This window comes from Heloderma suspectum, chromosome 14, assembly GCF_057233095.1.
Source record: "Heloderma suspectum isolate Gila_16-S chromosome 14, 16-S_ref, whole genome shotgun sequence".
In the NCBI taxonomy this organism is placed as follows: Eukaryota; Metazoa; Chordata; class Lepidosauria; order Squamata; family Helodermatidae; genus Heloderma; species Heloderma suspectum.
In genome coordinates this window covers 21,998,965-22,023,507 of record NC_139471.1, presented here as the reverse complement: position 1 = coordinate 22,023,507, position 24,543 = coordinate 21,998,965, and the positions used below count along the sequence as shown (strand labels likewise).

General features: G+C 45.4%; 1 protein-coding gene across 1 annotated transcript in view; it reads right to left on the bottom strand.

The window, feature by feature from the left end:
- DENND1A (DENN domain containing 1A) overlaps positions 1 to 24,543 on the bottom strand; it is a 296,658-nt gene that overhangs the window by 171,090 nt on the left and 101,025 nt on the right. Inside the window, exon 5 of the mRNA XM_084820777.1 lies at positions 2,356 to 2,475. Within this exon, the coding sequence (XP_084676903.1) occupies positions 2,356 to 2,475 (120 nt within the window). The remainder of the gene's footprint in view (positions 1 to 2,355; positions 2,476 to 24,543) is intronic.

Here is a 24,543-nt window from a genome sequence, read left to right as displayed (position 1 = left end):
GTGTAAAATCAAATGTCCTGTACCAGAGAGTTCACAAGAAAGAATTGTGGAATTTCTGTTGAAACCCTCATAATTCTGAATTTAAGACTGTCAAGATGCTTTGAAATTTAGAAAGCACATTTGCTTAAATGCCTTTCTTTAAAGTTCTTTAAAGTATCACAAAAACATTATAATCTGAAGCAGGGTAACACTGCAGGTTTTTAGAAAGCAGTACTTCATGCAGTTCAGAGCTTCAAATCACAGAAGAGGAATATGAAAAACACGTAACACTTTTTGTGCTCTTTTGCACCCTCTACTGATAGAAAAGCAGAGCGAACAATCTCCCTAAAAATGTCAGCAATCCACACATGAGATTTAAGCAAATAACAGAATGAGTTTCAAGAAGTAGCCCTTGAGAAAAAGATGAATTGTGGTTTAACAAAGACTATCAGTGCATTTGATTATTTAAAAATAACACAGAGTTTTGTGGCACCTTAAAGATTAACAAATCTGAAAGACTAATGGCATAAGCTTTTGGGAAATGTAGTGGACTGCACCTGATGAAGAGGACTGCAGTCCACAAAAGGTTGTGCCATAATAAATTTGTTCATCTTTAAGATGCAACAACATTGTTCTTTATTTTTGCTGAAAGAGACTAACATGGCTGACCCTCTGGAATTCGATGATTTAGCCACAGTTACAAACGATTTAAATTGATCCCCAGGATCACCTGAGAGAAACCTTCTACCAATTCCTTCTAGACAGCAAGTACAAGCAGGTATGCCTTAAGGCATTTTCTTAGTGGATCTCAGAGTTTTATGGAATTCCCTTCCCTTGGAAGCTCACCACAGCCCTGCCCGTTTGGAGGACATCAAATTCTGGAAACATTCACATGTTAAGCAACCTCGCAGAAATGTGCTATTCAGATCCCTTGTAAAAGGTGCATCTCCTAAGCTAGCGAGCACCTTCTGAGCAACTTGGAGACCTACCCCACCAAATGGGAGCCTCAGCACATAAGCCCTTACTGCTCTGGCAATGATGCCAGAATAATACAGCTATGCCAGCAAAGTGTGATCAGAACAGCGGCCAAGCACTTTCATTAACTCCCTCTTCAAAACTGTAAAACTGATGGACTAGCAAAATGTTTTGATGCAACTACCTTTCCCCTTTAAGGAACTCTTACATGCACTTAATTCAAAATAATTTTAAAAGCCACTCAGGGATTGCACAATGCAACAGTTTCCCCTCTGAAGGGTCACTCCTCTCCTGTGAGGAGAGCATGGCCTTACATCTGAGTCTTGGAAGGATGGGATCCCAGCAGCTGTTACCATGCACTTCCAGCTTGCTTTCCAGAGCCATTACTATTATTAATAGTAATCATGAATGGCATATATTTACCCTTATCAGAACAGAATACACTTATTCCAGTGCAAAGCTGCTGCCAGGTCTCACTGGCATATTTTAAGCACGCTCCAGTTTCTCACAGTTCCTAGTAAGGTCAGCCTAAGCTTTGGCCTTGGGGAATATAGGTTGCATGAAGGAGAAACCATTCACGAGGCTTGGCTCCAGTACCCATTTTCAATACAAGGGATGAGTCTAGGAACACATGAAGTAATAAATCAGGTCAGCGTACATGAGTACAGTATGCCTTTTCAGGCACTGCTGAGATGACTAGCACACATACACACACCCCTACCCTGGAACTGTTTGTTCACGTGAATGTAACTGGATAATAACCTGCCCCAATCCTCCCATGGCTGCATCTCTGGGATACCCTCACATGACTCCATTAAACATGAAACTCCTTCTGGCAAAAAAACCAGAAATTGTACTCCTGTAAAATAAGCAAGCCTGAATGGTATGGAAAGAAGGCTCACACCCTCTGATTAACTCCAGCAAGAGTGGCTACCATGGCTTGCCTTTCTTCACACAGAGACAGCCTTGTGATATGCTTGAGAATGAGATAATGTGTGCTGACTCCCAAGGAACAACTCTCCCATTCTAATCAAAACTCTTTCACAAACTTACCTACACACAGACTTCCACAAGGCTAGTTTATGGCAGGTGAAAACAGCTGCAAATACTACTAGCCTCGTGGCCAGTTCATTGCAGGGACAAGGCGATGATTCTCACATCAACTTAGAAACCACTGAGCCAAAATTCTAAAATACAGATAGCAGGAGAGAAGAGCCTTGGAGTGCAAGAAAATTTCTGGCACAAAAAGTCTCCAGAAGTGCAGTGACTTCCCAAGGAACAGATAGGAAAGCGATTGTCTCAACAGCTGGAAAGTGTTAATTAAAAGCAACAGAAGCAGTATGTCAACATTGCTTCCCAGAGTGAGAAGGCAGCAGCAGGAGAGGCCGCATTCTGACTTACCTTAAGATACAGAAGCAGGTCTTGCCCCCTGAAGATAAGCGGCAGAATCCAAACCTCTGCTTGCTGTCAATGTCTGTGAGCACAAAAGTGAAATTCTGGCCAAATTGGCCAACTGTGAGGCTGGAAGTGTGGAGAACAAAGGAATCTATTAACGGGCTGTTCACATCAACCACGCCAAGTATCTAAACAGACTTAAGTCATCGAACCAGCAGTATTTCCTCTCTCAACACAGTTTCTTTTAGAAGTTTATACTCGGGACAAAATTGGGTGGACAAGAGACAAATTACTCACTCATCCTCCTTGATTAGGTCCAATTCAGCTCATCATGATAAACAGAGCCCCATCTAAATAAAGCTAGACTAGCCCCGAACTTTGAAATGCAATGATCACTTTTAGTGCAGATTTTATAAACTTGATGTTGAACCTGAGGGACCAACCCCTGCTTTTGTTAGATAATAAATGTCCTCCCACCAAAAGGAAGTTATATTTTTATGACTCAAGAAGACTTCAATTATTCACAAAATTGTAACTGTGTTTGAAATGACCACAAGTAGTACTGTTGTTGTTATAGTATTGTGCTATCAACGTATACAGCACTTTACAGACTGCAAGACGATTGGGGGCTTACCATCTAACACTCAACACAAGTGAGTCAACAAAAGAAGGGAAAGGAAGTGCAGACAGATATAAAGAGGGGAAGAACAAGTGATTTTTTCAGTCATGTATACTTAGGCATAGTTATGGGGTGAAAAAAAATGTCCCCCTTTCATACGGGAAGGATAAATGCCTCAGAAGAGGACACAGATATGCTGACAGCCAGGTGTCAACCATTTGTCACCTCTGTCCAAATGAGTTTTCAACATATCATGGTGAATCTGAGTATTTATTTAACTAATAAATAAATTTTCTGCCAAAAATGGAATATGTGCAAAGTGTCCTTTCCTTAATCAAAACACACATCCGGGACTGCTGGGGAAGGGCTTCCATTACCTCTCTATGTCCTTGGAAATTAACCACAGAGAAACAGCACAAGTGCTCGGGTGACTTTTAGGGAGCCAAATATCCTTCTAAAACCTTGCAAGTCGTCACTGGGACATCAAAACAAGTTTGAGGAAAAGAAGGAATTGGGAAAGCAAGTATCTGACAATGCTTGAGGCAAAATATTGCAGCAGGAATGTAAGAAGATCCCTTATACTGCGTCAGGCCATTGGTCTACCCAGCACAGTATTGTCGACACCAACTAGCACCAGCGTCTCTCCAGGGTTTCAGGCAAGATTTTTTCCTAGCCCTCCCTTGAGGTGCCTGGGGTTGAACCTGGACTTCAGCATGCAAAGTAGGGGCTCTAATACTGAGCTAAGGCCCCTCCTCTGATTAAAAAACTCTCTATCATATGAGTTTTAATTAGTTAACTGGATTAAAAAAAGAAATCCTCCTGTTGTTTGGAGGATTTCTTTTTCCTCTTCTTTTCCGGTGCATCCCCCATTGTTTTAGGGCATTTTGCCTGTTTTTAGAGCTTTTTTGCCACCGAAATGGCCAAGCTCCTTCCTGGAGTAGGTGGGTCTACTTGCACCGGCTCAGTTGTGAGTGGGACAGAAGACTGGGTTGCAATGACCGCTTCTGTACTTGTAGAAGGGGCCTCAGAGGGCTGGTCCTTGGGTGTTTGTGCCTTAGGCATGTCCCCCGCCTGAAGGGCCCGTTGCCACAGGATTGCTTTTAGTTGATCAGACCTGTTTTTGCGAGCCCGTTTTGATAGCAACTGGCGGTGGTGGCAAGTTTCAACCTTGCGGGATTCCCCCAAGCAAAGAAGACATAAGGAGTGGCCGTCCAAAGAGGGCACCTTACTGCCACAGGCCATGAACCTTCTAAACGGAGGCCTTGGGACCATAGGCCGAGGAAGAAAAAACGCGTCACCGCTGAGGCAAACGACGCTCCCCAACACCACCACCAATCTCTCTCTCTCTCTCTCTCTCTCTCTCTCCACTGCTCTCTCACTCTCTCTTTTTTGTTTTGAAGATAAAGAAGAAAAATAAGATCAAGGAAGAAATGAGGTTTAGATAAGATAGAAATACAGTGTGACAGAATGTTGAAAGAAGTTCCCCACGAAGTAACGGAAAGGCAGTCGAAAAGGAACTGAGGGGAAGGCGGGAACCCACGATATATATGCCAGAGACAGTGGGGGAGAGGTTCCCGCCAAAAAAACTATGCAGCTTGAAAGTTTCTCGAGCGAGTCTCCACGCAGGCGCAGAGCCCATATGTGTGATGCACAGAGACCACAAAGAAGAAAAGATGGTTCTCAACCTTACTGACAAACTGAAAGTAAATAAATCACTGAGCCCAGAGGACACAAAGCAGAGAGCAGTAATAAATGGAAAAATTTCCCAATGGAGGGATGTAAACAGTGGGTTCCCATAGGGATCTGTATTGGAACCAATGCTTTTCAACTTGCTTATAAATGTTCTGGAATTAGGAGTGAGCAGTGAAGTGGCCAAGTTTGCTGAAATTGTTTAGGGTGGTTAAAACAAAAAGGAATTGTGAGGAGCTCCAAAAGGATCTCTCCAAACTGGGAGAATGGGCATCTAAATGGCAAATGTGGTTCAATGTAAGCAAGTGTAAAGTGATGCACACCAGGGCAAAAAATCCAACTTCAAGTATAGCTTGATGGGATCTGAGCTAGCAGCGACTGACCAAGAAAGAGATCTTGGGGTTATGGTAGACAGCCTGATGAAAATGTCAACCCAATGTGCAGCTGCTGTAAGAAAGGCAAATTCCATGTTAGGCATAATTAGGAAAGGAATTGAGAATAAAACTGCCAATATCATACTGCCCTTATATGAATCTGTGGTGCGACCACACTTAAAATTCTGGTCCTGCACCTAAAAAAGATATTGTAGAGCTGGAAAAAGTGCAGAAAAGGGCAACTAAAATGATCAAGGCGCAGGAGCAACCCCCCTATGAGGGAAGTTTACAACAGCTGGGATTGTTTAGCTTGGAAAAAAGGCAAGTAGGGGGAGACATGATAGAGTTGTAGAAAATTATGCACAGCATGGAGAATGTAGATAGGGAGACATTATGAGAGCATAATGCTAGAACCTGGGGTCATTCCATGAAGTAGGAGATTCAGGACAGATCAAAGGAAGTCCTTCTTCACACAGCACATAGTCAAACTATGGAATTCACTACCACAAGATGTAGTGGTGGCCACCAATTTGGGTGGCTTTAAAAGGGGATTAGATAAATTTGTGGAGAAAGCTATCAAAGGCTACTAGTCCTGATGGCTCTATGCTACCTCCAGTACCGGAGGCAGTAAGCCTATGTACACCAGTTGCTGTGGAACATGGGTGGGAGGGTGCTGTTATGCTCCTGTCCTGCTTGTGGGTTTCCCGTGGGCAGCTGGTGGGCCACTGTGGGAACAGAACACTGGACTAGATGGACCCTTGGTCTGATCCAGCAGGGCTCTTCTTCCGTTCTCATGTTCTTCCATTCTTCAGTCCGGTTCTGGCTCGCCTGCACTGGTTGCCAATTTGTTTCCAGGGCAAAGCCAAAGGGCGGGTTTTAACCTATAAAGCCCTACGTGGCTTGGGACCCCAATATCTCAAGGACTGCCTCTCCCTGTATGAACCTACTCGGTCCCTGAGGTCCGTCTCTGTGTGCCCCCTCTGAGGGAAGCTTAGGGGGTGGCAGTTCAGGAAGAGGCCTTTTCTGTGATTGCCGCATGTTTACAGCTAGTTGGCCACTGAGTGAACAGGATGCTGGACTAAATGGACCCCTGGTCTGATCCAGTATGGCGCTTATGTTCTTATATTCTTATTACACATTCATTCAGTGTAGCAGGGGAGCCTCACAACCACAGAAACAACCACAATCATCAGCGTGTATGGTACTTAACAGAGCATAAGAGGGCAAGTTCCTGCCCCTAGGACAGGAGGTAGGCAACCTTGTGCCCATGGGCACTGCTTTACCCTCAGACACCTTTCTTATTGCTGCCGAGGTGCCCTACCCCTCCCACTTTTTAAAATTACCAGCAGTTGGGTTTCCTTCAAAGCAAAGTCAGGGCCTCCTACCACTGCCATCTTCATTTCCCATGAATGCCTCTGGAACACAGAGACATTCTCTGGGCTCAGAGACATTCTTAGGAAATGAACATGATGAGTGGATGCAGACCGATGCTCCCCTTTGCAGCGCATCTTGTCACCAAGAAAAAAAAGGCGGCGGGGGGGGGGGGAGGGACTCCTATCACTTCTATCTGGTAAGCCACATCTCCTATGGCAGCCATTTTGTGGTGGTTCCCAGGACAGTTTATCAAATTGCCAAATGTGTCCACGGACCCAAAATGGTTGCCTACCTCTTCCCTAGGATCTTACAGCTTGAAATACAGTACACATGAAATATAGGAAGCGAAGGCAAGGGTAAACAAAGAAGCAATATGCAATAGGGCTGTGCATCGCTTTGGTGCCAAATCCGAATACTGAAGTGAACTGGGGAGCTTCAGGGGTGCCTTGGTGAGATCCGAAGCAGATCAGAACAGCACTGAGGCATTCCAAAGGGGAGCGGGTCACCACAGGAGCCCCTCGGTCCCCCCTGGAGATTCGGAGCTCTTCTGAAGCCTTCTGAAGCCCAGATAGCCTGTCTCCAAAATGTATCAACTTGTGAAAGGTCAGGGAGGGGGAGGAGGGAGGGAGAAGGGGAAAGGAGGAGGGAGGAGGGAGCTTTGATGAATGGCAACCCTAGTTGCCAAATTAGGGCTGAACTTAACCCAGCAGTCTCCATTCAGTGGCAGTGGTAGTGTTGGGGGAGATACTGTATTTATTGGAGAAAAAAGCCTGTGTTTGTTCATTGCGAGAGAGAGAGAGAGAGAGAGAGAGAGAGAGAGCGCGAGCGCTGTTAGAGGTGGTGGTTACTGGAGAGAGCTGTGAAGTTAGTTGGCTAGATCTGTATGGTGTGTGCGTTGTACTGCAGCTTCTTCTTCTTCTTTCCCACCTAGCCCTTCTCAGTTCAACTATTCCCTTGCTTTCTTTTCTAAAAACCAAAAACATTTAGTACTCTAGCTTCCTCCTTTCCTTGGCTTGTTCTTTGCCCCCCCCCCCTCGCCCTTCTGAATTATTAACCATCTTATTAGTTTTCTCTGTCTTTCTTTCTAGATTCTTTTTAAATATTTAAAAAGCAGTTTACTTGCCTTGCCCTTTGGCTTGCTCCCCCCACCCCGCCACGACCATTCTCAAGTCAACTCTTTCTTCATAGTTTTCCAGCTAGATCCTATATATACTTTCCTTTCCTTGTTCTTGCCTCTCCCCCACCCGCTCTTCTCAACTGCTGTATTCCTTCCCTTCCCATTTTTTGAAATCTATATCTTTTCCCTAAAAAATATAAAATAACACATTTTCTTTGCTTGTAGGTAGTTCTATATATTTGCTTTTCTTTTGCTCTTGTGTGTCTGTGTGTGTGTGCTTGTATTGTGGTCAAGCAAAGCACTACACATGCTCATATTTCAAAATACAGTGGGCAAGGCACTACACACATAACATCTATTATTTAAATAATACTACAGTGTGTGGCAAAGCAAGCCCCATATGAGGCATCTTCGGGGTGTTGGCATGGGGGGCTGCCAATTGCCCAGATTTCATGCACCTCTGTGCAACCAGATAAAGGTTATAGCTCTTTGCTTTGAGACTTTGTGTTGAAAAAAGCACAGTCATGGAACAACTCTGCCAGCCTGCCTGCCAGCCACTGTTTTTTCCCCCAGGCAATGTGTATTCCATTTAGCCAAAGAGAGCCTGAGGTAATTGACTGTGAATAGGAAAGTAGTACTAGGGGAAAGGGGTTATTTTGCACTTCAAAGAAACCTACAGTAGAGATAGGGATAGTGACCTCCTCCTAATCACCGCTTCAACACCTAACTTCTCCGATGATCCCTTCTGACCTTTGGGTTGAGTTTCTGACAACAGCACATTTTACCTGTGCCTAGCACAAAAACTACTGGGCCAAACTGTCTGAAATTTGACAGTGGAATCCCCTCCATGGGAGCTGACAGGTCCCCAAATATCATGTACTTCTTTGCAACCAGTGAAAAGTTATAGCTCTTTGCTTTGAGTTTTTGTTGAAAAAAATCTAATTTTATCTGTGCCTAGCACAAAAACCACTACACCAAACTGTCTGAAATCTGGCAGGTAAGATCACCTCCATGGAGGCTGACAGGTCCCCAAATTGCATGTATGCAGCATGGAAACTGAAAAAGTTATGGCCTTTTCTATTTTCCAATGCAAGTCAATGGGAAAACTTCATATCAGAATGATTCGGACATCTGAACCTTGCTTTGGATTTGAATGTGAAGCAGATAGGGTCCAAATCAGTCCGAATTGAAATGGGGGGGTCCATGCACAGCCCTAATATGCAACCATTATATGTGTCTGGGCTTACAGTTACAGTAGGGCATGGGAACTAGGGGGCTGTGCCAAAGGCCTCACAGAAAAGCTGGGTTTTCAGGAGGGAACTAAAGGAAGTAAGAGAGGTGGTGACATGCAGGTGTTCAGTGAGGGACGTCCAAACATACGGGACAGCAAGGGAGAAAGGGTGGAACCTTTTGAGGGAACAGGAGGCTTTCAGGAGGCTGAAAGTGATGGAGCTGGAGACTGAAGGTCACAGGCAGGGATGCACTGGGATATAAGAGCAGAGAGATAAGGGGAGGATTTGAAAGTAGAGACAAAAAGCTTGTGCTGGATCCAGCAGTCAACAGGAAGCCAGTATGGGGATGTAAGAAGGGCCATCTCATGGTTAGTGTGACAAGAAAGGTGAACAACCTTTAAAAAAAATGTGCTGCCCAATTAATCATGGGCATTTTTAAGTCATTCAAAAAGATTTTTAATCAGGCTTAAACTAATCATAGAATAGTAGGGTTGGAAGGGGCCTACAAGACCATCGAGTCCAACCCCCAAGGTTAAGAAATTAATTAGATTAAGCAGTTGGGAAAAAAACATTTGATGGACTAAAAAAGTGCCCCTAATTAATTGGGCAGAAGATGTTTTAAAGTACATTTAAATGCAAGTATGAAGGCAAAAGGAGAAGGGGATGGTAGAGGACAAGATGGCTAGATAGCATCACTGATGCAATGAATATGAACCTGAGCACACTCCAGGAGAGAGCGGAGGACAGGAAGGCCTGGTGTGCTCTGGTCCATGGGGTCACGAAGAGTCAGCCACGACTGAACGACTGAACAACAACAATTTACAAAAACTGTGGATAGCAGCCACAATTTTCAAAGAGGCATTTCCCCTTCTCTCAAACACAGGAGGGAAAGCCTCTTCCTAAGAAGATGCTTCCTATCACCTATGTATCTATCATCTGTAAACAAAGCATGCTTTTTGCTTCTTACCGTAAATTTCTGTTCTCTAAGACTCTCAAAGGATATTTCTTCACCTTGGGATGGTGCCTCCCTCTGGATCAGATATGCAGGGTTCAAACTCTTCCAACACCTCTTGAGGCGGGAGGTGCCACCTTGTCCTCCAAAATCAGACTGGAAGAGCTAAGTACCCCTCACTAAAACTCCACTCAGTTCCTTTGCTCATAGCATCTGCTGATACCAGTACTAGCACTTGTGAAAATGTCAGTCAAAGAAGAAATGTAATACAGTTAAAATTAACAGGATGGGGGTGGGACATCCCTGGGAGGCTCTATCTACCTCTCACACATGTAAGAGCCTTTGACCCTCATGCTGATTTAGGAAGTAGAGGCAGGTGAAATACCCTGTGGGAGTCTCAGAGAACAGAAAATTTAGAGTAAGGAAATTCCCATTTTTTCCTAAGGTTCCTGGAGGGCATTCCTTCACCTCCAGACTTGACAGAACAGCATCCTCTTAGGGCAGGCTTCCTGGAATCAGTATGCTATTGAACTATGTCTTTCCGCAGAACCCACCTGCCAAATGCTGCATCTGCAGAAGAAAAAGAGCAAATTTTGTAACGTTTAGCAAAGGTATGCTAAACACGGCTGTTCTGCAAGTATTGTCTATGGGGGAAATTTCCCCCAAAAGGTAGCTGCTGCTGTCTTCTTAAGGAACAATCACTGATCCTCCCAGAAGGCAGCTTCCCTGTTGTCAAATAGGCCTGGGCTATGCATTCCTTCAGCCATCTGGCAATAGTGGCCTTGGTAAGTTTGTTCCCCACACATTTCCCATGAACATCTACAAATGGTGACTTTCTAGATGCCACCATTCTATGCCCTCCAAACATCCAGCTTGTGCAGACTCCTTTCTTGTGGGTGAGTTGGCTTAGGGCAAAACAAAGGCAGGACAATTTCTGTACTCTATGAAAAACAACATTAATTTGGGCACAAATGAAAGATTGGGCTTAAGCACTACTTTGTTTGGGAAATACACAATTGTGGGTCGGAGGAAAGGGCTCCTAACTCTGACACCAGGAGGGTATACTGGCAGATGCAATGGCTACAAGGAAAACGTTTTGTTTTTAAGTGAGAAGTTTGAGTGAACATGAAATTGTGGGCTCAAAGGGGCTCCATATTAGAGTTGCGATAACCCAGTTCAGGTTCCATGCGGGAAATCTGTGGATAACTGGGGGATTTAATAACACCACCCATTTTAGGAAACATTTAAGGTGTGGATGAGTGGAGAAAAACCGTTTGCCCTTGCTACCACCCACTGCTTTATGGTATTAGAACTACGCTCTTTGTCCATTTCTAATTGTCAGAAATCTAACACTTCTTTGATGCCCTTGGCTTCCACTTTTTTCCCCTTGGTCCTTACACTAGGAGAGGAAAACCTTCCAGGTTACACCATATACTATATTGATAGACACTTTCCTAGAGGATAGCAATGTGGGTAAGACATCGTCTGAGCGCTCCATCTGCATCAGCCAGTTCCTTTTAAGCTATTGGTTGAAAGAGCTTTTGCCTTGGATGCAGGATGGGTCCCTGATGCAGAAGGTCCCTTCTGTAGGGAAATCTCCAGTGATCCCAAATTGATATGTTTATCAAGGCTTCGAGCCATGGCTACCTCAGCCAGTGCAGAGCGATTAGGATCACCTCCACTGTTGTGCTCTGTTTTTTTTTCAGCATCTGGGATAACAGGGGAATCAGTGGAAAGCCATAAAATAGTCCTCTTGATCACTTTTTCTCTAAAGTATTTACAGCCAGTGCACATGGCGATATGTACCTTGACATGAACTGTGGCACTTGCATGTTCACCTGGCTTGCGAAGAATTGGGTGTCTAAACAGACAGGTTATTTGTTCAAACACCTGTGGATGGGATGCTCATTCCGATTCCTGTATCAACATTCTGCTGAGCCAATCCGCCATGTGGTTGGCTACTCCTCCCAAGCATTCTGCCTTGATCCATCAAAGATGTGCTTCCGCTCATCTTAGTATTCAGACTCCTGGGAGATGTGGGAGTCTGAGGATGCACTCCTAGTTTGGGATCTACAATCCCTTCTCTGTTTACACCTGGCTCTGCCCCTGGAGCAATGATTGCTCTTTTTTCTTATGTCTTTTATGTTTTTTTTATTTTAATGAAGGGGGACGGGGGAGACCTAGACTGGTGGCTGGAGGATCTTGTCCCTTCAGAGCCTCTTTTACCTCTTGGGATACCAAGCCTTTCATCCACTGCAGGAATATCTTCTGAGAGAAATCAAGAATATAACAGGTTCATCATACTTGAACAGGGTTCCCATCCCTCTTTTCTTCTGTTCCTCTCTGTGATAGGTTCCAAAACTGTGCTTTGGAGCTTAGGTGTGTTCTGACCTGTCTCCTCCAAACTGCTGAAATCAGAACATCCCTCCTCCTGCTGCTCCACGAGCTTTTGGACTTCTGATCAGCTGGCCATGGCATGCAGCCTGTCCCCTACGTGCCCTATTAGGACAGGAGGAACTTGGGGCACTCTGCTGGCACTTCTTGGTTGCATTGTGGTTCTGTGCCTTTGCTGTGAGGCATTCTAAGGCTGTTGCTGAAGCCTGCAAACTGCTACTCGCCACCATAATGGGCCCTATCTAGCCTTGAATGGAGGGGTGCTCTTGAGGATGTGTCTTGGTCGCATGCTTTCCCAAGACAATCCCAAGTATAGCAGAAGAACTGCAGAAGCTTCGAGAGACTGCTGACGTGGTCAAAATCACAAGTTTGATCCCAGTCTGTGAAGATGCTTTTGAAAGAAAAATTGCTGCGAAAATCGGAGGTATCAAGGGAACGTTTTGTGCGAGGACGGGCATGATAAAGGACAAAGAAGGCAGGGACCTAACAGAAGCAGATGAGATTAAGAAGAGGTGGAAAGAATACACAGAAGAACTATACAGGAAAGATCTGAATGGCCCTGATAGCCAGGATAGTGCAGTCACTGAACTTGAGCCAGACATCCTAGAGAGTGAAGTCAAGTGGGCCTTAGGAAGCATTACTAACAACAAAGCTAGCAGAGATGACAGTATTCCAGCTGAGCTATTTACAATCCTAAAAGATGATGCTGTTAAAGTGCTGCACTCAATATGCCAACACATTTGGAACACTCAACAGTGGCCACAAGACTGGAAAAGGTCAGTTTACATTCCAGTTCCAAAGAAGGGCAATGCCAAAGAGTGTTCAAACTACCGTACAATTGCGCTCATTTCACATGCCAGCAAGGTTATGCTCAAAATCCTACAAGCTAGGCTTCAACAGCATGTGAACCGAGAACTACCTGAAGTACAAGCTGGGTTCCGAAGAGGCAGAGGAACTAGAGATCAAATCGCCAACATTCGCTGGATCATGGACAAAGCAAGAGAATTCCAGAAAAGCGTCTATTTCTGCTTAATTGACTACGCTAAAGCCTTTGATTGTGTGGATCACAACAAACTGTGGCAAATTCTTAAACAGATGGGGGTACCAGACCACCTTACCTGTCTCCTGGAAACCTGTACGAGAATCAAGAAGCAACAGTAGGAACCAGACATGGAACAACCGATTGGTTCAAAATTGGGAAAGGAGTACGACAAGGCTGCATATTGTCACCCTGCTTGTTTAACTTATATGCAGAGTACATTATGAGAAATGCCAGGTTGGATGAATCACAGGTCGGAATTAAGATTGCCGGGAGAATTATCAACAACCTCAGATATGCAGACGATACCACCCTAATGGCAGAAAGCGAAAAGGATCTAAAGAGCCTCTTGTTGAGGGTGAAAGTGGAGAGTGCAAAAGCTGGTTTGAAACTCAGCATTAAAAAAACGAAGATCATGGCATCTGGCCCCATCACTTCCTGGCATATGGAAGGGGAAGAAATGGAAGCAGTGACAGATTTTATTTCCTTGGGCTCCAAGATCACCGCAGACGGTGACTGTAGCCATGAAATTAAAAGATGCTTGCTCCTGGGACGAAAGCTATGGCAAACCTAGACAGCATAGTAAGAAGCAGAGACATCACCTTGCCAACAAAGGTCCATCTAATCAAAGCTATGGTTTTCCCAGTAGTAACGTATGGCTGTGAGAGCTGGATTATAAGGAAGGCTGAGCGCCGAAGAATTGATGCTTTCGAACTGTGGTGCTGGAGAAGACTCTTATGAGTCCCCTGGACTGCAAGGAGGTCAGATCAGTCAATCCTAAAGGAAATCAACCCTGACTGCTCATTGGAAGGACAGATACTGAAGCTGAAGCTCAAATATTTTGACCACCTAATGCGAAGAGAAAACGCTCTGGAAAAGACCCTGATGCTGGGAAGGATTGTAGGCAAAAGGAGAAGGGGATGGCAGAGGATGAGATGGCTAGATAGCATCACTGATGCAATGAATATGGACTTGAGCACGCTCCGGGAGACAGCGGAGGACAGGAAGGCCTGGCGTACTATGGTCCATGGGGTCACGAAGAGTCGGACACGACTGAACAACAACAACATCATGAGAAACGCTGGGTTGGATGAATCACAGGTCGGAATTAAGATTGCTGGGAGAATTATCAGCAACCTCAGATAGGCAGACGATACCACCCTAATGGCAGAAAGCGAAGAGGATCTAAAGAGCCTCTTCTTGAGGGTGAAAATGGAGAGTGCAAAAGCTGGTTTGAAACTCAACATTAAAAAAATGAAGATCATGGCATCTGGCCCCATCACTTCCTGGCATATAGAAGGGGAAGAAATGGAAGCATTCTATTGTGTTTTTTAGGGGTGGGTAGCCTGCCTGATAGGCAGGAGTGAGGGGGCATGTGTCCATCTGATGGAGGCAGTGGGGGGAGTGTTGGGGGCCAGAACATATCGAGGCTGGGCGGCAGGCACTGGTGGAGCGCTAGGGGCAGGCCATGCCAGGTAAGGGGAACAAAGGAGAGATGTGTAGTATCTGTCCCCTGCTCTGGGCCTGTCCAGAGCCAAAGGATGGCTGGGGGAAGCGTGACTCCATCTTCTGGCCTTCGTTTGCTGCTCTGCAATGCCAGGTCTGCTACCCAGAAAACCTCCCTCATCCATGACATGATCCTGGACGAGGGTGCAGACCTGGCATGTATTGCGGAGACCTGGCTGGCCGAGGCTGCTGCTCCAACTCTTGCGGCCATGTGTCCAGCTGGATTTTTGTATGCACAGAAGCCGAGGGCTGGGGATCGGGGAGGGGGAGTGGCTGTTATCTATCGAGAGTCCTTGGTCTTCACCACACCCCGTCTCTGGGAAACCAAGGTTGCTGAGTGCATGTACTGGAGGTTGGGCCCGAAGGGCAGTCTGGAGATTCTGCTCATGTACCATCCACCCCGCTGCATAACTGACTCCCCGGCCGAGGGGCTTGAGGTGGTCTCTGATGTGCGTGTACAGTCCCCCAACTTATTGGTGTTGAGGGACTTCAATGTACATTCGGAGGCCATCCTCACAGGAGCACCTTGAGACTTCATGGAAACCATGGCTTCCTGGGAGCTGCACCATATTCTAACTGGGCCCACCCATGTAGCCGGTCATGCACTAAACCTTGTGTTTGTTTCTGGAGAAGCGGGGAGTGATCTGGAAGTCGGGGGTATATCCACCCCCCCTTGTCATGGTCAGATCACTATTTGGTGATGTTAGACTTCTCGGTTCCACAACCCCTCCCCGCAGGGGTGGAGGACCCATTAAAATGGTCCGCCCCAGGCGTCTTATGGATCCGAATGGATTCCTGAATGCGCTTGGGGATTCTCTGGGGCACGCCAACGGCCACTCGGTCGAGACCCTGGTGGGTGGCTGGAATGCCACAATCACTGGGGCATTAGATGGGGTGGCCCCAAAATGCCCTCTCCCCCTGAACAGGGCTCGGACTGCACCATGGTTCAATCCGCAGTTACGAGCCCTGAAGCAGGAGGTGAGATGGCTGGAGCGCCGGTGGCGGAAGTCTCGCTCCAAAGACGATCAGACACGGGCTAGAGCTGTATCTTCAGCCTATCACGTGGTGGTGAAGGCAGCAAAAACGGAATATTATGCTGCCTCTATCACGTCTGCAGAGTGCTGTCCCAGGAGGCTGTTCCAAGTGGTCCGGAGCCTCGTCGGTCCTGTGGCTCCGGAACCACTGGAGCATTCTAAGGCCTCCTGTGAGGCCTTGGCAAGGCACTTTGCAGCTAAAATTGATCAGATAAGGAGTGTTACTCCGCACGCTGTGGATACAGTTAGTGAGCAAGAGGCGGCCTGTGGAAAACCGGTTTTATGGGATCAGTTCCAGCTTCTTCCTTCTGATGAAGTGGACAAGGTGCTTTCATCTGTAAGGCTGACCGCCTGCTTACTTGATCCTTGCCCATCTTGGCTCATTATGGGCTGCAGAGAGAGACTGGGTGAGGGGATCAAGGCGGTGGTGAACGCCTCCCTTGAGGAGGGAGTGATGCCATCAGCCCTCAAGGAGGCAGTGATAAGACTGCTCTTAAAGAAGCCCTCCTTGGATCCTCAAGTTCTGAACAACTTTCGCCCAGTCTCAAATCTGCCATTTTTGGGCAAGGTGATTGAGCGGGTGGTGGCAATGCAGTTGAAGGCACATTTGGAAGAAACTGATTACCTAGACCCATTTCAGTCGGGCTTCAGGCCTGGGCATGGGACAGAAACGGCCTTGGTTGCCTTGGTGGATGATATGAGAAGGGCTCTGGATAGGAGTGAATGCTCCTTCCTTGTTCTCCTTGACCTCTCAGCGGCTTTTGATACCGTTGACCACAGTATCCTCTTGGACCGCCTGGAGGGGTTGGGCATTGGAGACACCGTATTGCGGTGGTTCCGGTCCTTCCTCTCCGGCAGGTACCAGAGGGTAGCACTGGGAGAGGAGGATTCGGACCCGTGGCCACTTACTTGTGAGGTGCCACAGGGTTCCATCCTCTCCCCGATGCTATTTAACTATTTATTTAATGCCATCTATGTGAAGCCGCTGGGGGCTATCATCAGGAGGTTTGGGGTGCGGTGTCATCAGTATGCAGATGACACGCAGCTCTACCTCTCGTTCAAATCTTCACCAAGGTTGGCCATAGAATCCCTGTCCAAATGTCTGGAGATGGTGAGTGGCTGGATGGGGAGGAATAAGCTGAAGCTGAACCCTGACAAGACCAAGGTACTTTTGGTGGGAGATAAGAGGAGGCTGGGGGATGTTGACCTGGTGTTGAATGGGGTACGGCTACCCTTGAAAGACCAGGTCCGCAGCCTGGGGGTCATTTTGGACTCCCAGCTGTCCATGGAGGCTCAAGTGTCAGCTGTGAGCTGGACAGCGCTGTATCAACTCCATCTGATACGGCGGCTGCGCCCCTTCCTTCCCGACCATCTGCTCCCATCGGTAGTACATGCCCTGGTTTCCTCTCGTTTAGACTACTGTAATGCACTCTACGTGGGGTTACCCTTGAAGATGGTTTGGAAGCTGCAGCTGGTACAGAACGCGGCGGCTCGCCTGATTAAAGGCAGCCACCGGCAAGATCACATCACTCCAGTGCTGAAGGAGTTGCACTGGTTACCAGTTGTTTTCCGGGCCAAATTCAAGGTGTTGGTTTTGACCTTTAAAACCCTATGTTTCCGGCCCAGCCTATCTTAAGGAGCGCCTCCAGCAACACCAGACAGGCCGCTTAACCAGATCAGCCTCGGATGGCCTTCTCTCTGTCCCATCAGCCAGGACAGCTAGACTGGTGGGGACGAGGGAGAGGGCCTTTTCTGTGGTGGCCCCCACTCTGTGGAACTCCCTCCCTAGGGAACTCCGTCATGCCCCCTCTTTAATGAGCTTCTGCCGTGCATTAAAAACGTGGTTGTTCAGCCAGGCATTTGGGGTGGGTGAGGGTATTTTAGAAAATATTTTTATTGTAGAATTGTATTGTTTTAAACTGTTTTATTATATGTTGTACATCGCCCAGAGTGGCTGGGTGACCAGCCAGATGGGCGATTAAAAAATTTAATTAAAAAATAAATAAAAGCAGTGACAGATTTTATTTTCTTGGGCTCCAAGATCACTGAAGATGGTGACTGTAGCCATGAAATTAAAAGACGCTTGCTCCTTGGGAGGAAAGCTATGGCAAACCTAGACAGCATAGTAAGAAGCAGAGACATCACCTTGCCAACAAAGGTCCATCTAATCAAAGCTATGGTTTTCCCAGTAGCAACGTATGGCTGTGAGAGCTGGACGATAAGGAAGGCTGAGCGCCAAAGAATTGATGCTTTCGAACTGTGGTGCTGGAGGAGACTCTTATGAGTCCCTCTGGACTGCAAGGAGGTCAGATCAGTCAATCCTAAAGGAAATCAACCCTGAGTGCTCATTGGAAGGACAGATACTGAAGTTGAAGCTCAAATATTTTGGCCACCTAATTGAAGAGAAAACTCTCTGGAAAAGATCTGATGCTGGGAAAGATTGAAGGCAGAAGGAGAAGGGGACAGCAGAGGATGAGATGGCTAGATAGCATCACCGATGCAATGAATATGAACTTGAGCACACCCCGGGAGAGAGCGGAGGACAGGAAGGCCTGGCGTATTATGGTCCATGGGGACACGAAGAGTCGGACACGACTTAACGACTGAACAACAACTCCAGGCCTTGCCCATTTATTAACAGAAATATCTTACTTGAGAGAAATTTTAACTTCCATTTTTGCAACCAGGTATTTGATATCACTGATTACTATCAATTCAAGATCTGTAGTTTTAAGTTGTGAAATATGACTCAAGATGTCCTGGATCTTTCACATGCTTTATAAGATAATGATAGGGCTTTGGGGATATTGTTATAGGTAGATGACCTTATACAATACAGCCAGGCAACAATTATTTTAAGATTTCGAACGATAAGTTAAACATTTGGCTTAGGAGAGCAAATTTTTAAGACTCCTCTTTTATACCCAGACTGGAAAAGAGAACTTTGGTTTATCTAAAGAAATAGGCTCAGAACTTCTATTGGGTTTTTAAAACATTAAAATATTCATTTAATGGGAAAAGGAATGCTGTAATTTCAGATTACAACTTCATATTTTATACTTTAATAATACTTCCATTTCAAAAATGTTCAGTCCCACTACTCCAAGTTTACTAAACTGCTGTGTGTTCCAGTGACATTAATTTTAAGGGGGAAATATTAAATAGGGCTACGGGGGGTGGGGACCCTCTAACATTAAAAAGTACAGCCTTTTCTTTAAATCACGGTTAAATGTCAAATTCTCAAGAGTAGACCCGCAAGGGGTGCTGTAACAGCAAGGCAGCTTTTGACTGGTGCTCTCTTGTCAGTACAATTACCCCGAAGCACCAGTCCCTACCTACCACCACCAGCACCGCCACCAAGCGTGTTCTTGATAAAAAGGCTCACATCTGGGCTTTTCCAAAAGTCACGATCATGTTGCACTCTGCACTGAGGTGCTCATTTGCCTCTCCTACAAGAGCACAAACAATACAACAATATTATTTAGCAATGCTTGGACTCCTCCTACCTTGCAAAGGATCTCACCTCTATAGGCGCAAACTCCTCAAATTCTATAATAAAAAAGAATACAGCTCTGGCTAGGACCTGAAGCAGAGCAAGGAAGGCACCAGAAGTTAAAGGCAGGGTATAAAGCCTCTTTTCTTAACACTATAATTAGTAAAGGATATTACTGCTAGCAGCTTGATACCTCTCTCATAAATAACAGCTTGCTTTATACCATGTGTGAAACCTATTACTTAAAGCATGAATTTCCAGAGTGGGTGCAGGAGGAGAAATGCATAACGTGCATTTTAATTTCTTTATGCTTTGCCAGGTTTTTGTGAATGTCACATCACACACAGGAAAATTGTAGGTTTGAGTTACCCCTGGGAGATCCTGAGCTTACTCCTACAGAACAATCAGGTTCAACTCAGAGACAATGTACCACTGAAGAGAACTGGGTCATTCTTCAAAAAGGCCAAAGGTTAACACCACTTAGCATGTGTAGAGTGCTTTCAGCCTACAAACCACTTCACATTTATTATCTTGTAACCCTTACCACAATTCCTGACCTACCTCTGTAAGGTAGGTCAGGAATATTCTCCCTCATATTGCAGACAGGGGCTAAGGCTGAGAGAGTGCAGCTGTCCTAAGGCCACCTAGCAGGTCTGTGGCTAAAGTGGGATTTGAACCAGTAGCCCTCCAAGATCATAGTTCATCATCTTAGCTATTACACTGCAGCGGCTTTTTTGATGCCTGAAGTCCCTCAAAAGGTCCATTCACACAGCTGCCTTCCTTGCGGTATGCTGCTGAATCTCCCACCACCACCTGGGTACCCTTTTTGCCCATTAAGGGGGCTACACACCATGGGCTCCAGTTCCTCAATCTACTTCCTGAAGGCTTGCAATAGGGTGATCTGGGTTTGCATCAGAATATCCATCTATCAAAACTAGTGCTGTGCTGAATCCTGCCCCCTGTTTTCAGGAACTTTTTCTCTCCCTGGGAAAGAGGCATTGTTTTTTCTGCCTCTTTCACAGAGAGGGAGAGAATTTTGGAGAATTTGCTCCTTGAGGAGAGGGACAGGGTTTCCACGTACCTTTTTAAGGGTAGGCGATCCTTGAAGGGTCTTCTATTTTTATTTTTTAAAAAACACCCCCAGCATTTGCAGGAGCCCAGGACTCTTCTCCAGCCCAGCAGTTCATTCTGAATTCTAAGGAGACCACATGACCTAGCCCTCTCCAATAGGCATTCAGGAAAAGCTCCTGTTTGGAGAAGAATCCTGAGCTCCTGCAAGTGCAAGGAGTGTTTTAAAAAAATAGAAATAGAAACAAGACCTCTCAACAACCACCTACACTTTAAAAGGTATGTGGAAACCCTGTCCCTCTTCCCAAAAAGAAAATTCTCCAAAATTATCACCTCTCCCTGCCTCTTTCACCAGAGGTTTCATTTTGTCCCCTCCCCTCAAATGCCAAAAAGGGAAGAAGTGAATTTTTCGGTGCAGCACTAATCAAAATGTAACACGGGCCAAAACAAACAACAGAAGGCCGACATTAGGGGATCTCCCACAAGCCTATGAATTCATAGGATGATATCTCCTCACCTCAGTTCCCCTTCCACAGAATTACCACGGCATGACCTATAATCTAAAGAGATATTGTAAGAATAAGTATTGCAAAGCACTTGTATGAATTGTCTGGATCAGTTCTTTCTGCAGTACAGCTGCTTTCTGTTTGAGACTGGGTTGTGAAGATTTATTATTTGGGGTGGGGGATGCTGCTGGTAGGGAAACAGACCTACCCGTTAGCACTGCTTGGGCTAGGTGGCATGCTTCTGACTCCAATTCTCCCTCATTCCCCTAGAAAACCTACTATGAAATCTGGATTCATCATTATTTGTGATGCCAGAAATCCCTTGCAAACCAATACGTAACGTGATCAGGAACCAATGATGTTTCCTCACCAAAGTTCTCCCAAGGAAAGCAGGAACAAAACCTACTCCACGAATTGCCAAGACAAAAGCCAGTAACATTTTCTTCAGATGGGAAAAGGCAAGCTGAAGGAATAGAATTCAGAAATAATGATACAGCCTATGAGCCAGAAGAATGTGAGCAAGGAGGGATCCCTCACTAAGGGCCAAGAGAGCAAGCGAGCGAGCAATATTTTCAATGGCAGACCTAAGCCTAGGAAACTCCAAAAGACCTTCTCGGATGACTATACCAGTTTATCTGAGGATGCAAGGTTACTATAGTGATTCAAAGCTTAATTTTAATGAGAGGGAAGTTAAGTGGATGTAAGACAAATACCGTGCTGGTTAACAATCACAGCCATGGTGCGTCTTTTCTGACAAAGGGAAGAGCTTGGTTTTTATTACATTACAGACACACTAAGGTTAGAGGAGACCCAGGTTGCAATTCCATGGTTTTGTGACAATGTTATAACCAACAATGGATCTGAAGATTCCCACCACTGTTCTTTCACTGAGCTCTCTCAGAAGTGAGGGGAAGGAACAATGGAAAGGAAGCACCTTGGGACAGCCCCTTTCATACAGCACAGCCTCCTTTTTCCACAAACAAGAAGTTTCGGCTCGTAAATCATTGCGGACTGGATGCAGGAGCAGCTTGGACCCCGCTTCAGGATTGTGCTGGTAAATAGGGCTGCAAAACCAGTACTGCTGATAAACTTCTAGAATGGAAGCAGACATTGGACAGGCCCTGAATCTCTCCTGCTGGTCAGGCAGTCAGGTCCAAGGCAACGGAACTATTCATTGTTCTGCTACCTGCAAAGTAGGAATGGGCAAACATGCAGTGTTCAAGCTTGTTAAGGTACTCCGAAGCTTCTGTCACTTCATTTGCATTTCTGAATGTGAGCATCTTTTTTTGTTTCTATCAGGAAAAATGTGCACTTTCTCTATTAAAAAGATCTGCATTTCCCCCTAGGCTAAAGCATGAAAAGTTGAGTTTGGAGAGGATTTGTGCAAGTGTGCATATACACAAATGCTCATTTTCGGAAGTGCACATTTGCACAAATGCGTACTTTCAAACACTAAAGCAAATGCAAGAAATTTTGAACATTTCCCAAGAACTGTGTTCCTGCTCATTTCACATTTGGGGATGCGGGCAGGACAAGTTTGCATGATTTGTGAACAGAACAAAATGTTTATACATCCCTACTGCAAAGCTGTGGTCCCACCCTGCTTTACTTAGGGACAGATTCCTTGAGCACAACTGACATCTTGGTTCCCACCACTGCCTCCATCTCCCTACTATGGCCAGCATCTCCCTGAATGCCTTATTTTTACAACACATTTGCTGTGGAGTAGCCTGAATGACCTGCTCTGGGCTGTCTCCCAACCCAAGCCAGTTGTGAAGCTGAAGAATCCTCTCCAAAGCAGCAAAATCCTAAATATGGACATTCTGTGACAGCCCCTTTGCCTGACCACCACTGTTAGAAAATGGTATCCGGTGACAGTGAAGAGATCTAGTATATACACCCCCAATTCCTTGCCTCGTTAATAAACATGGCATCTTGCAGCACTCCACCATTCAATTTTGTGAATGATGGAACAGCTGCAAGATAGCAGGGACTCCAGCTGGGTCACCCCAAAACAGAGGGACAGCAGGAACACAGCAAAACTACTAGCCAACAAGAATTGCAGGAAACCTTCAGAGTGAGCCAAGAGAAGGATCTGCAAGGCCGGCAGAGAAAGAGCGGGGAAGGCTTATTTTCCCCTGCCAGCACACAGGCAATGCTTGCTTAATTCACCAAAACTATTTCTGGATATTGCCTGCCAGAACCACAGCATTATATACAAGTTAGAAGTAAAAAAAAATAGCTACAAGTTCAAAAAATCATGAAACTGAAAGAGGAAGGGGAGAGAGCCAACTAAGTTAGACCAGGTCAAAGGCAGGACTGTCCTCCACTGCCCAGTCCTTGACCCAACCCCAGAATCCATCTCAGTTTGTGCCAAAAACAGAGAGCAGCTTTCCTTCAGAAAGGTACCTGCTGGAAGTAATTACCTTAACTGGAACTATATACATGGGGCTGTTCACTTCTCAACTCCATTATAAATGGGGACGAGAGTAGAAATATGCCACAGGAAACAGATTTGCACAGGAGAGGACAGTGAAAGTAGTTTATATCTTACTAGGCTGTTTCCTGCCTCTAATGTGTGTGATTATTTTTAAGGTGGCAATTGCAAAGAAGTGGTGACTAAAAGGTGGAGTCAGACTTTCTAATGCTAGCATTGCCACAAACATATGTGCAGCTTCTGTACACTTTTCTTCCACTAGTGTCACTTTATTTAAAAAGTTGTACAGGTACATAGGCACAGGGAATACAGCAAAATATCAGTGCATCTAAAAGGCAGGGCTCGAATCTAGTGGTTAATTTCTAAGAGAGAGGTTCTGGATTTCAGACTTACCGTGAAGCCCCCAACCTAACATGAAAGCCCAGTAGGGGTGGGCTATGGAACCCCAGTCACAAGGGACTCTGCATACTGTCAGAGGTATCCTTTTCTTTAATGTTTTATTTGTGCCAAGGCTTGAGTCCATCATTCAGAAAAGGTTCACAGGCGGAGTCCCAACATAAATTAAGTACAGCAGAAGTCTTAACAAAACTGAAAGGGGTGTGTGTGTTTGTTTTTCACAGAAACACAGTCACACAGATGTACATACAAAAATTATCTATGTGAGTTATGCAAACCAGGGGAAAAAATAGACTAATGTTATGAAATTACCCAACTCTTGCATTTACCCTCATGCCAAAACAGCTTCACTTTATTTTTAAGGAGATATATATCATATTGATTTATCCCCTGCATACATATTCAGTCTGGCCTGTGGAGTAAAAATGATAGGTGAACAAATGCTCAGAGGAAAATATAGGTATGAATTGCAAATAAACATGATTTATTCAGGGAGGGGGAAAACCTCCTTACTGCATATGCCATGCAAATTCTACAAAAATGAGGAAAACATGTTTCTGGACTGATTGCGATTAAGATCAGATTTAGTTTACAGTCAAAAATAGTTCTTGACGTTAGCTTCTGTAAGCCTAAGCAGTTGACACAAATGGGTGCCTTGGAACAGCGGGGTATCACTTCACACCATGTGAATATTTACCAAGAAGCTGGAAAGGAAACATTGCCTTTAAAAAGCTAATGGTAAGAAGTGTCTGCTTGTTTTTAAAGTGCCATAATTTGTACTAGAAGACTAGTCATGACACTTATGATCAAGCAAGAGCACCTTCTTGACCACATGGTCCATGTACCATGCCCACACAGGGCACATGAGAGTTAGGACTTCTTTGGTGTCTTCCTTGCCCTGAAGACAGCTGATAGAACAGACTAGTCCCTACAGAAATAGAAGCAAGCTTGACCAAGAGATTAA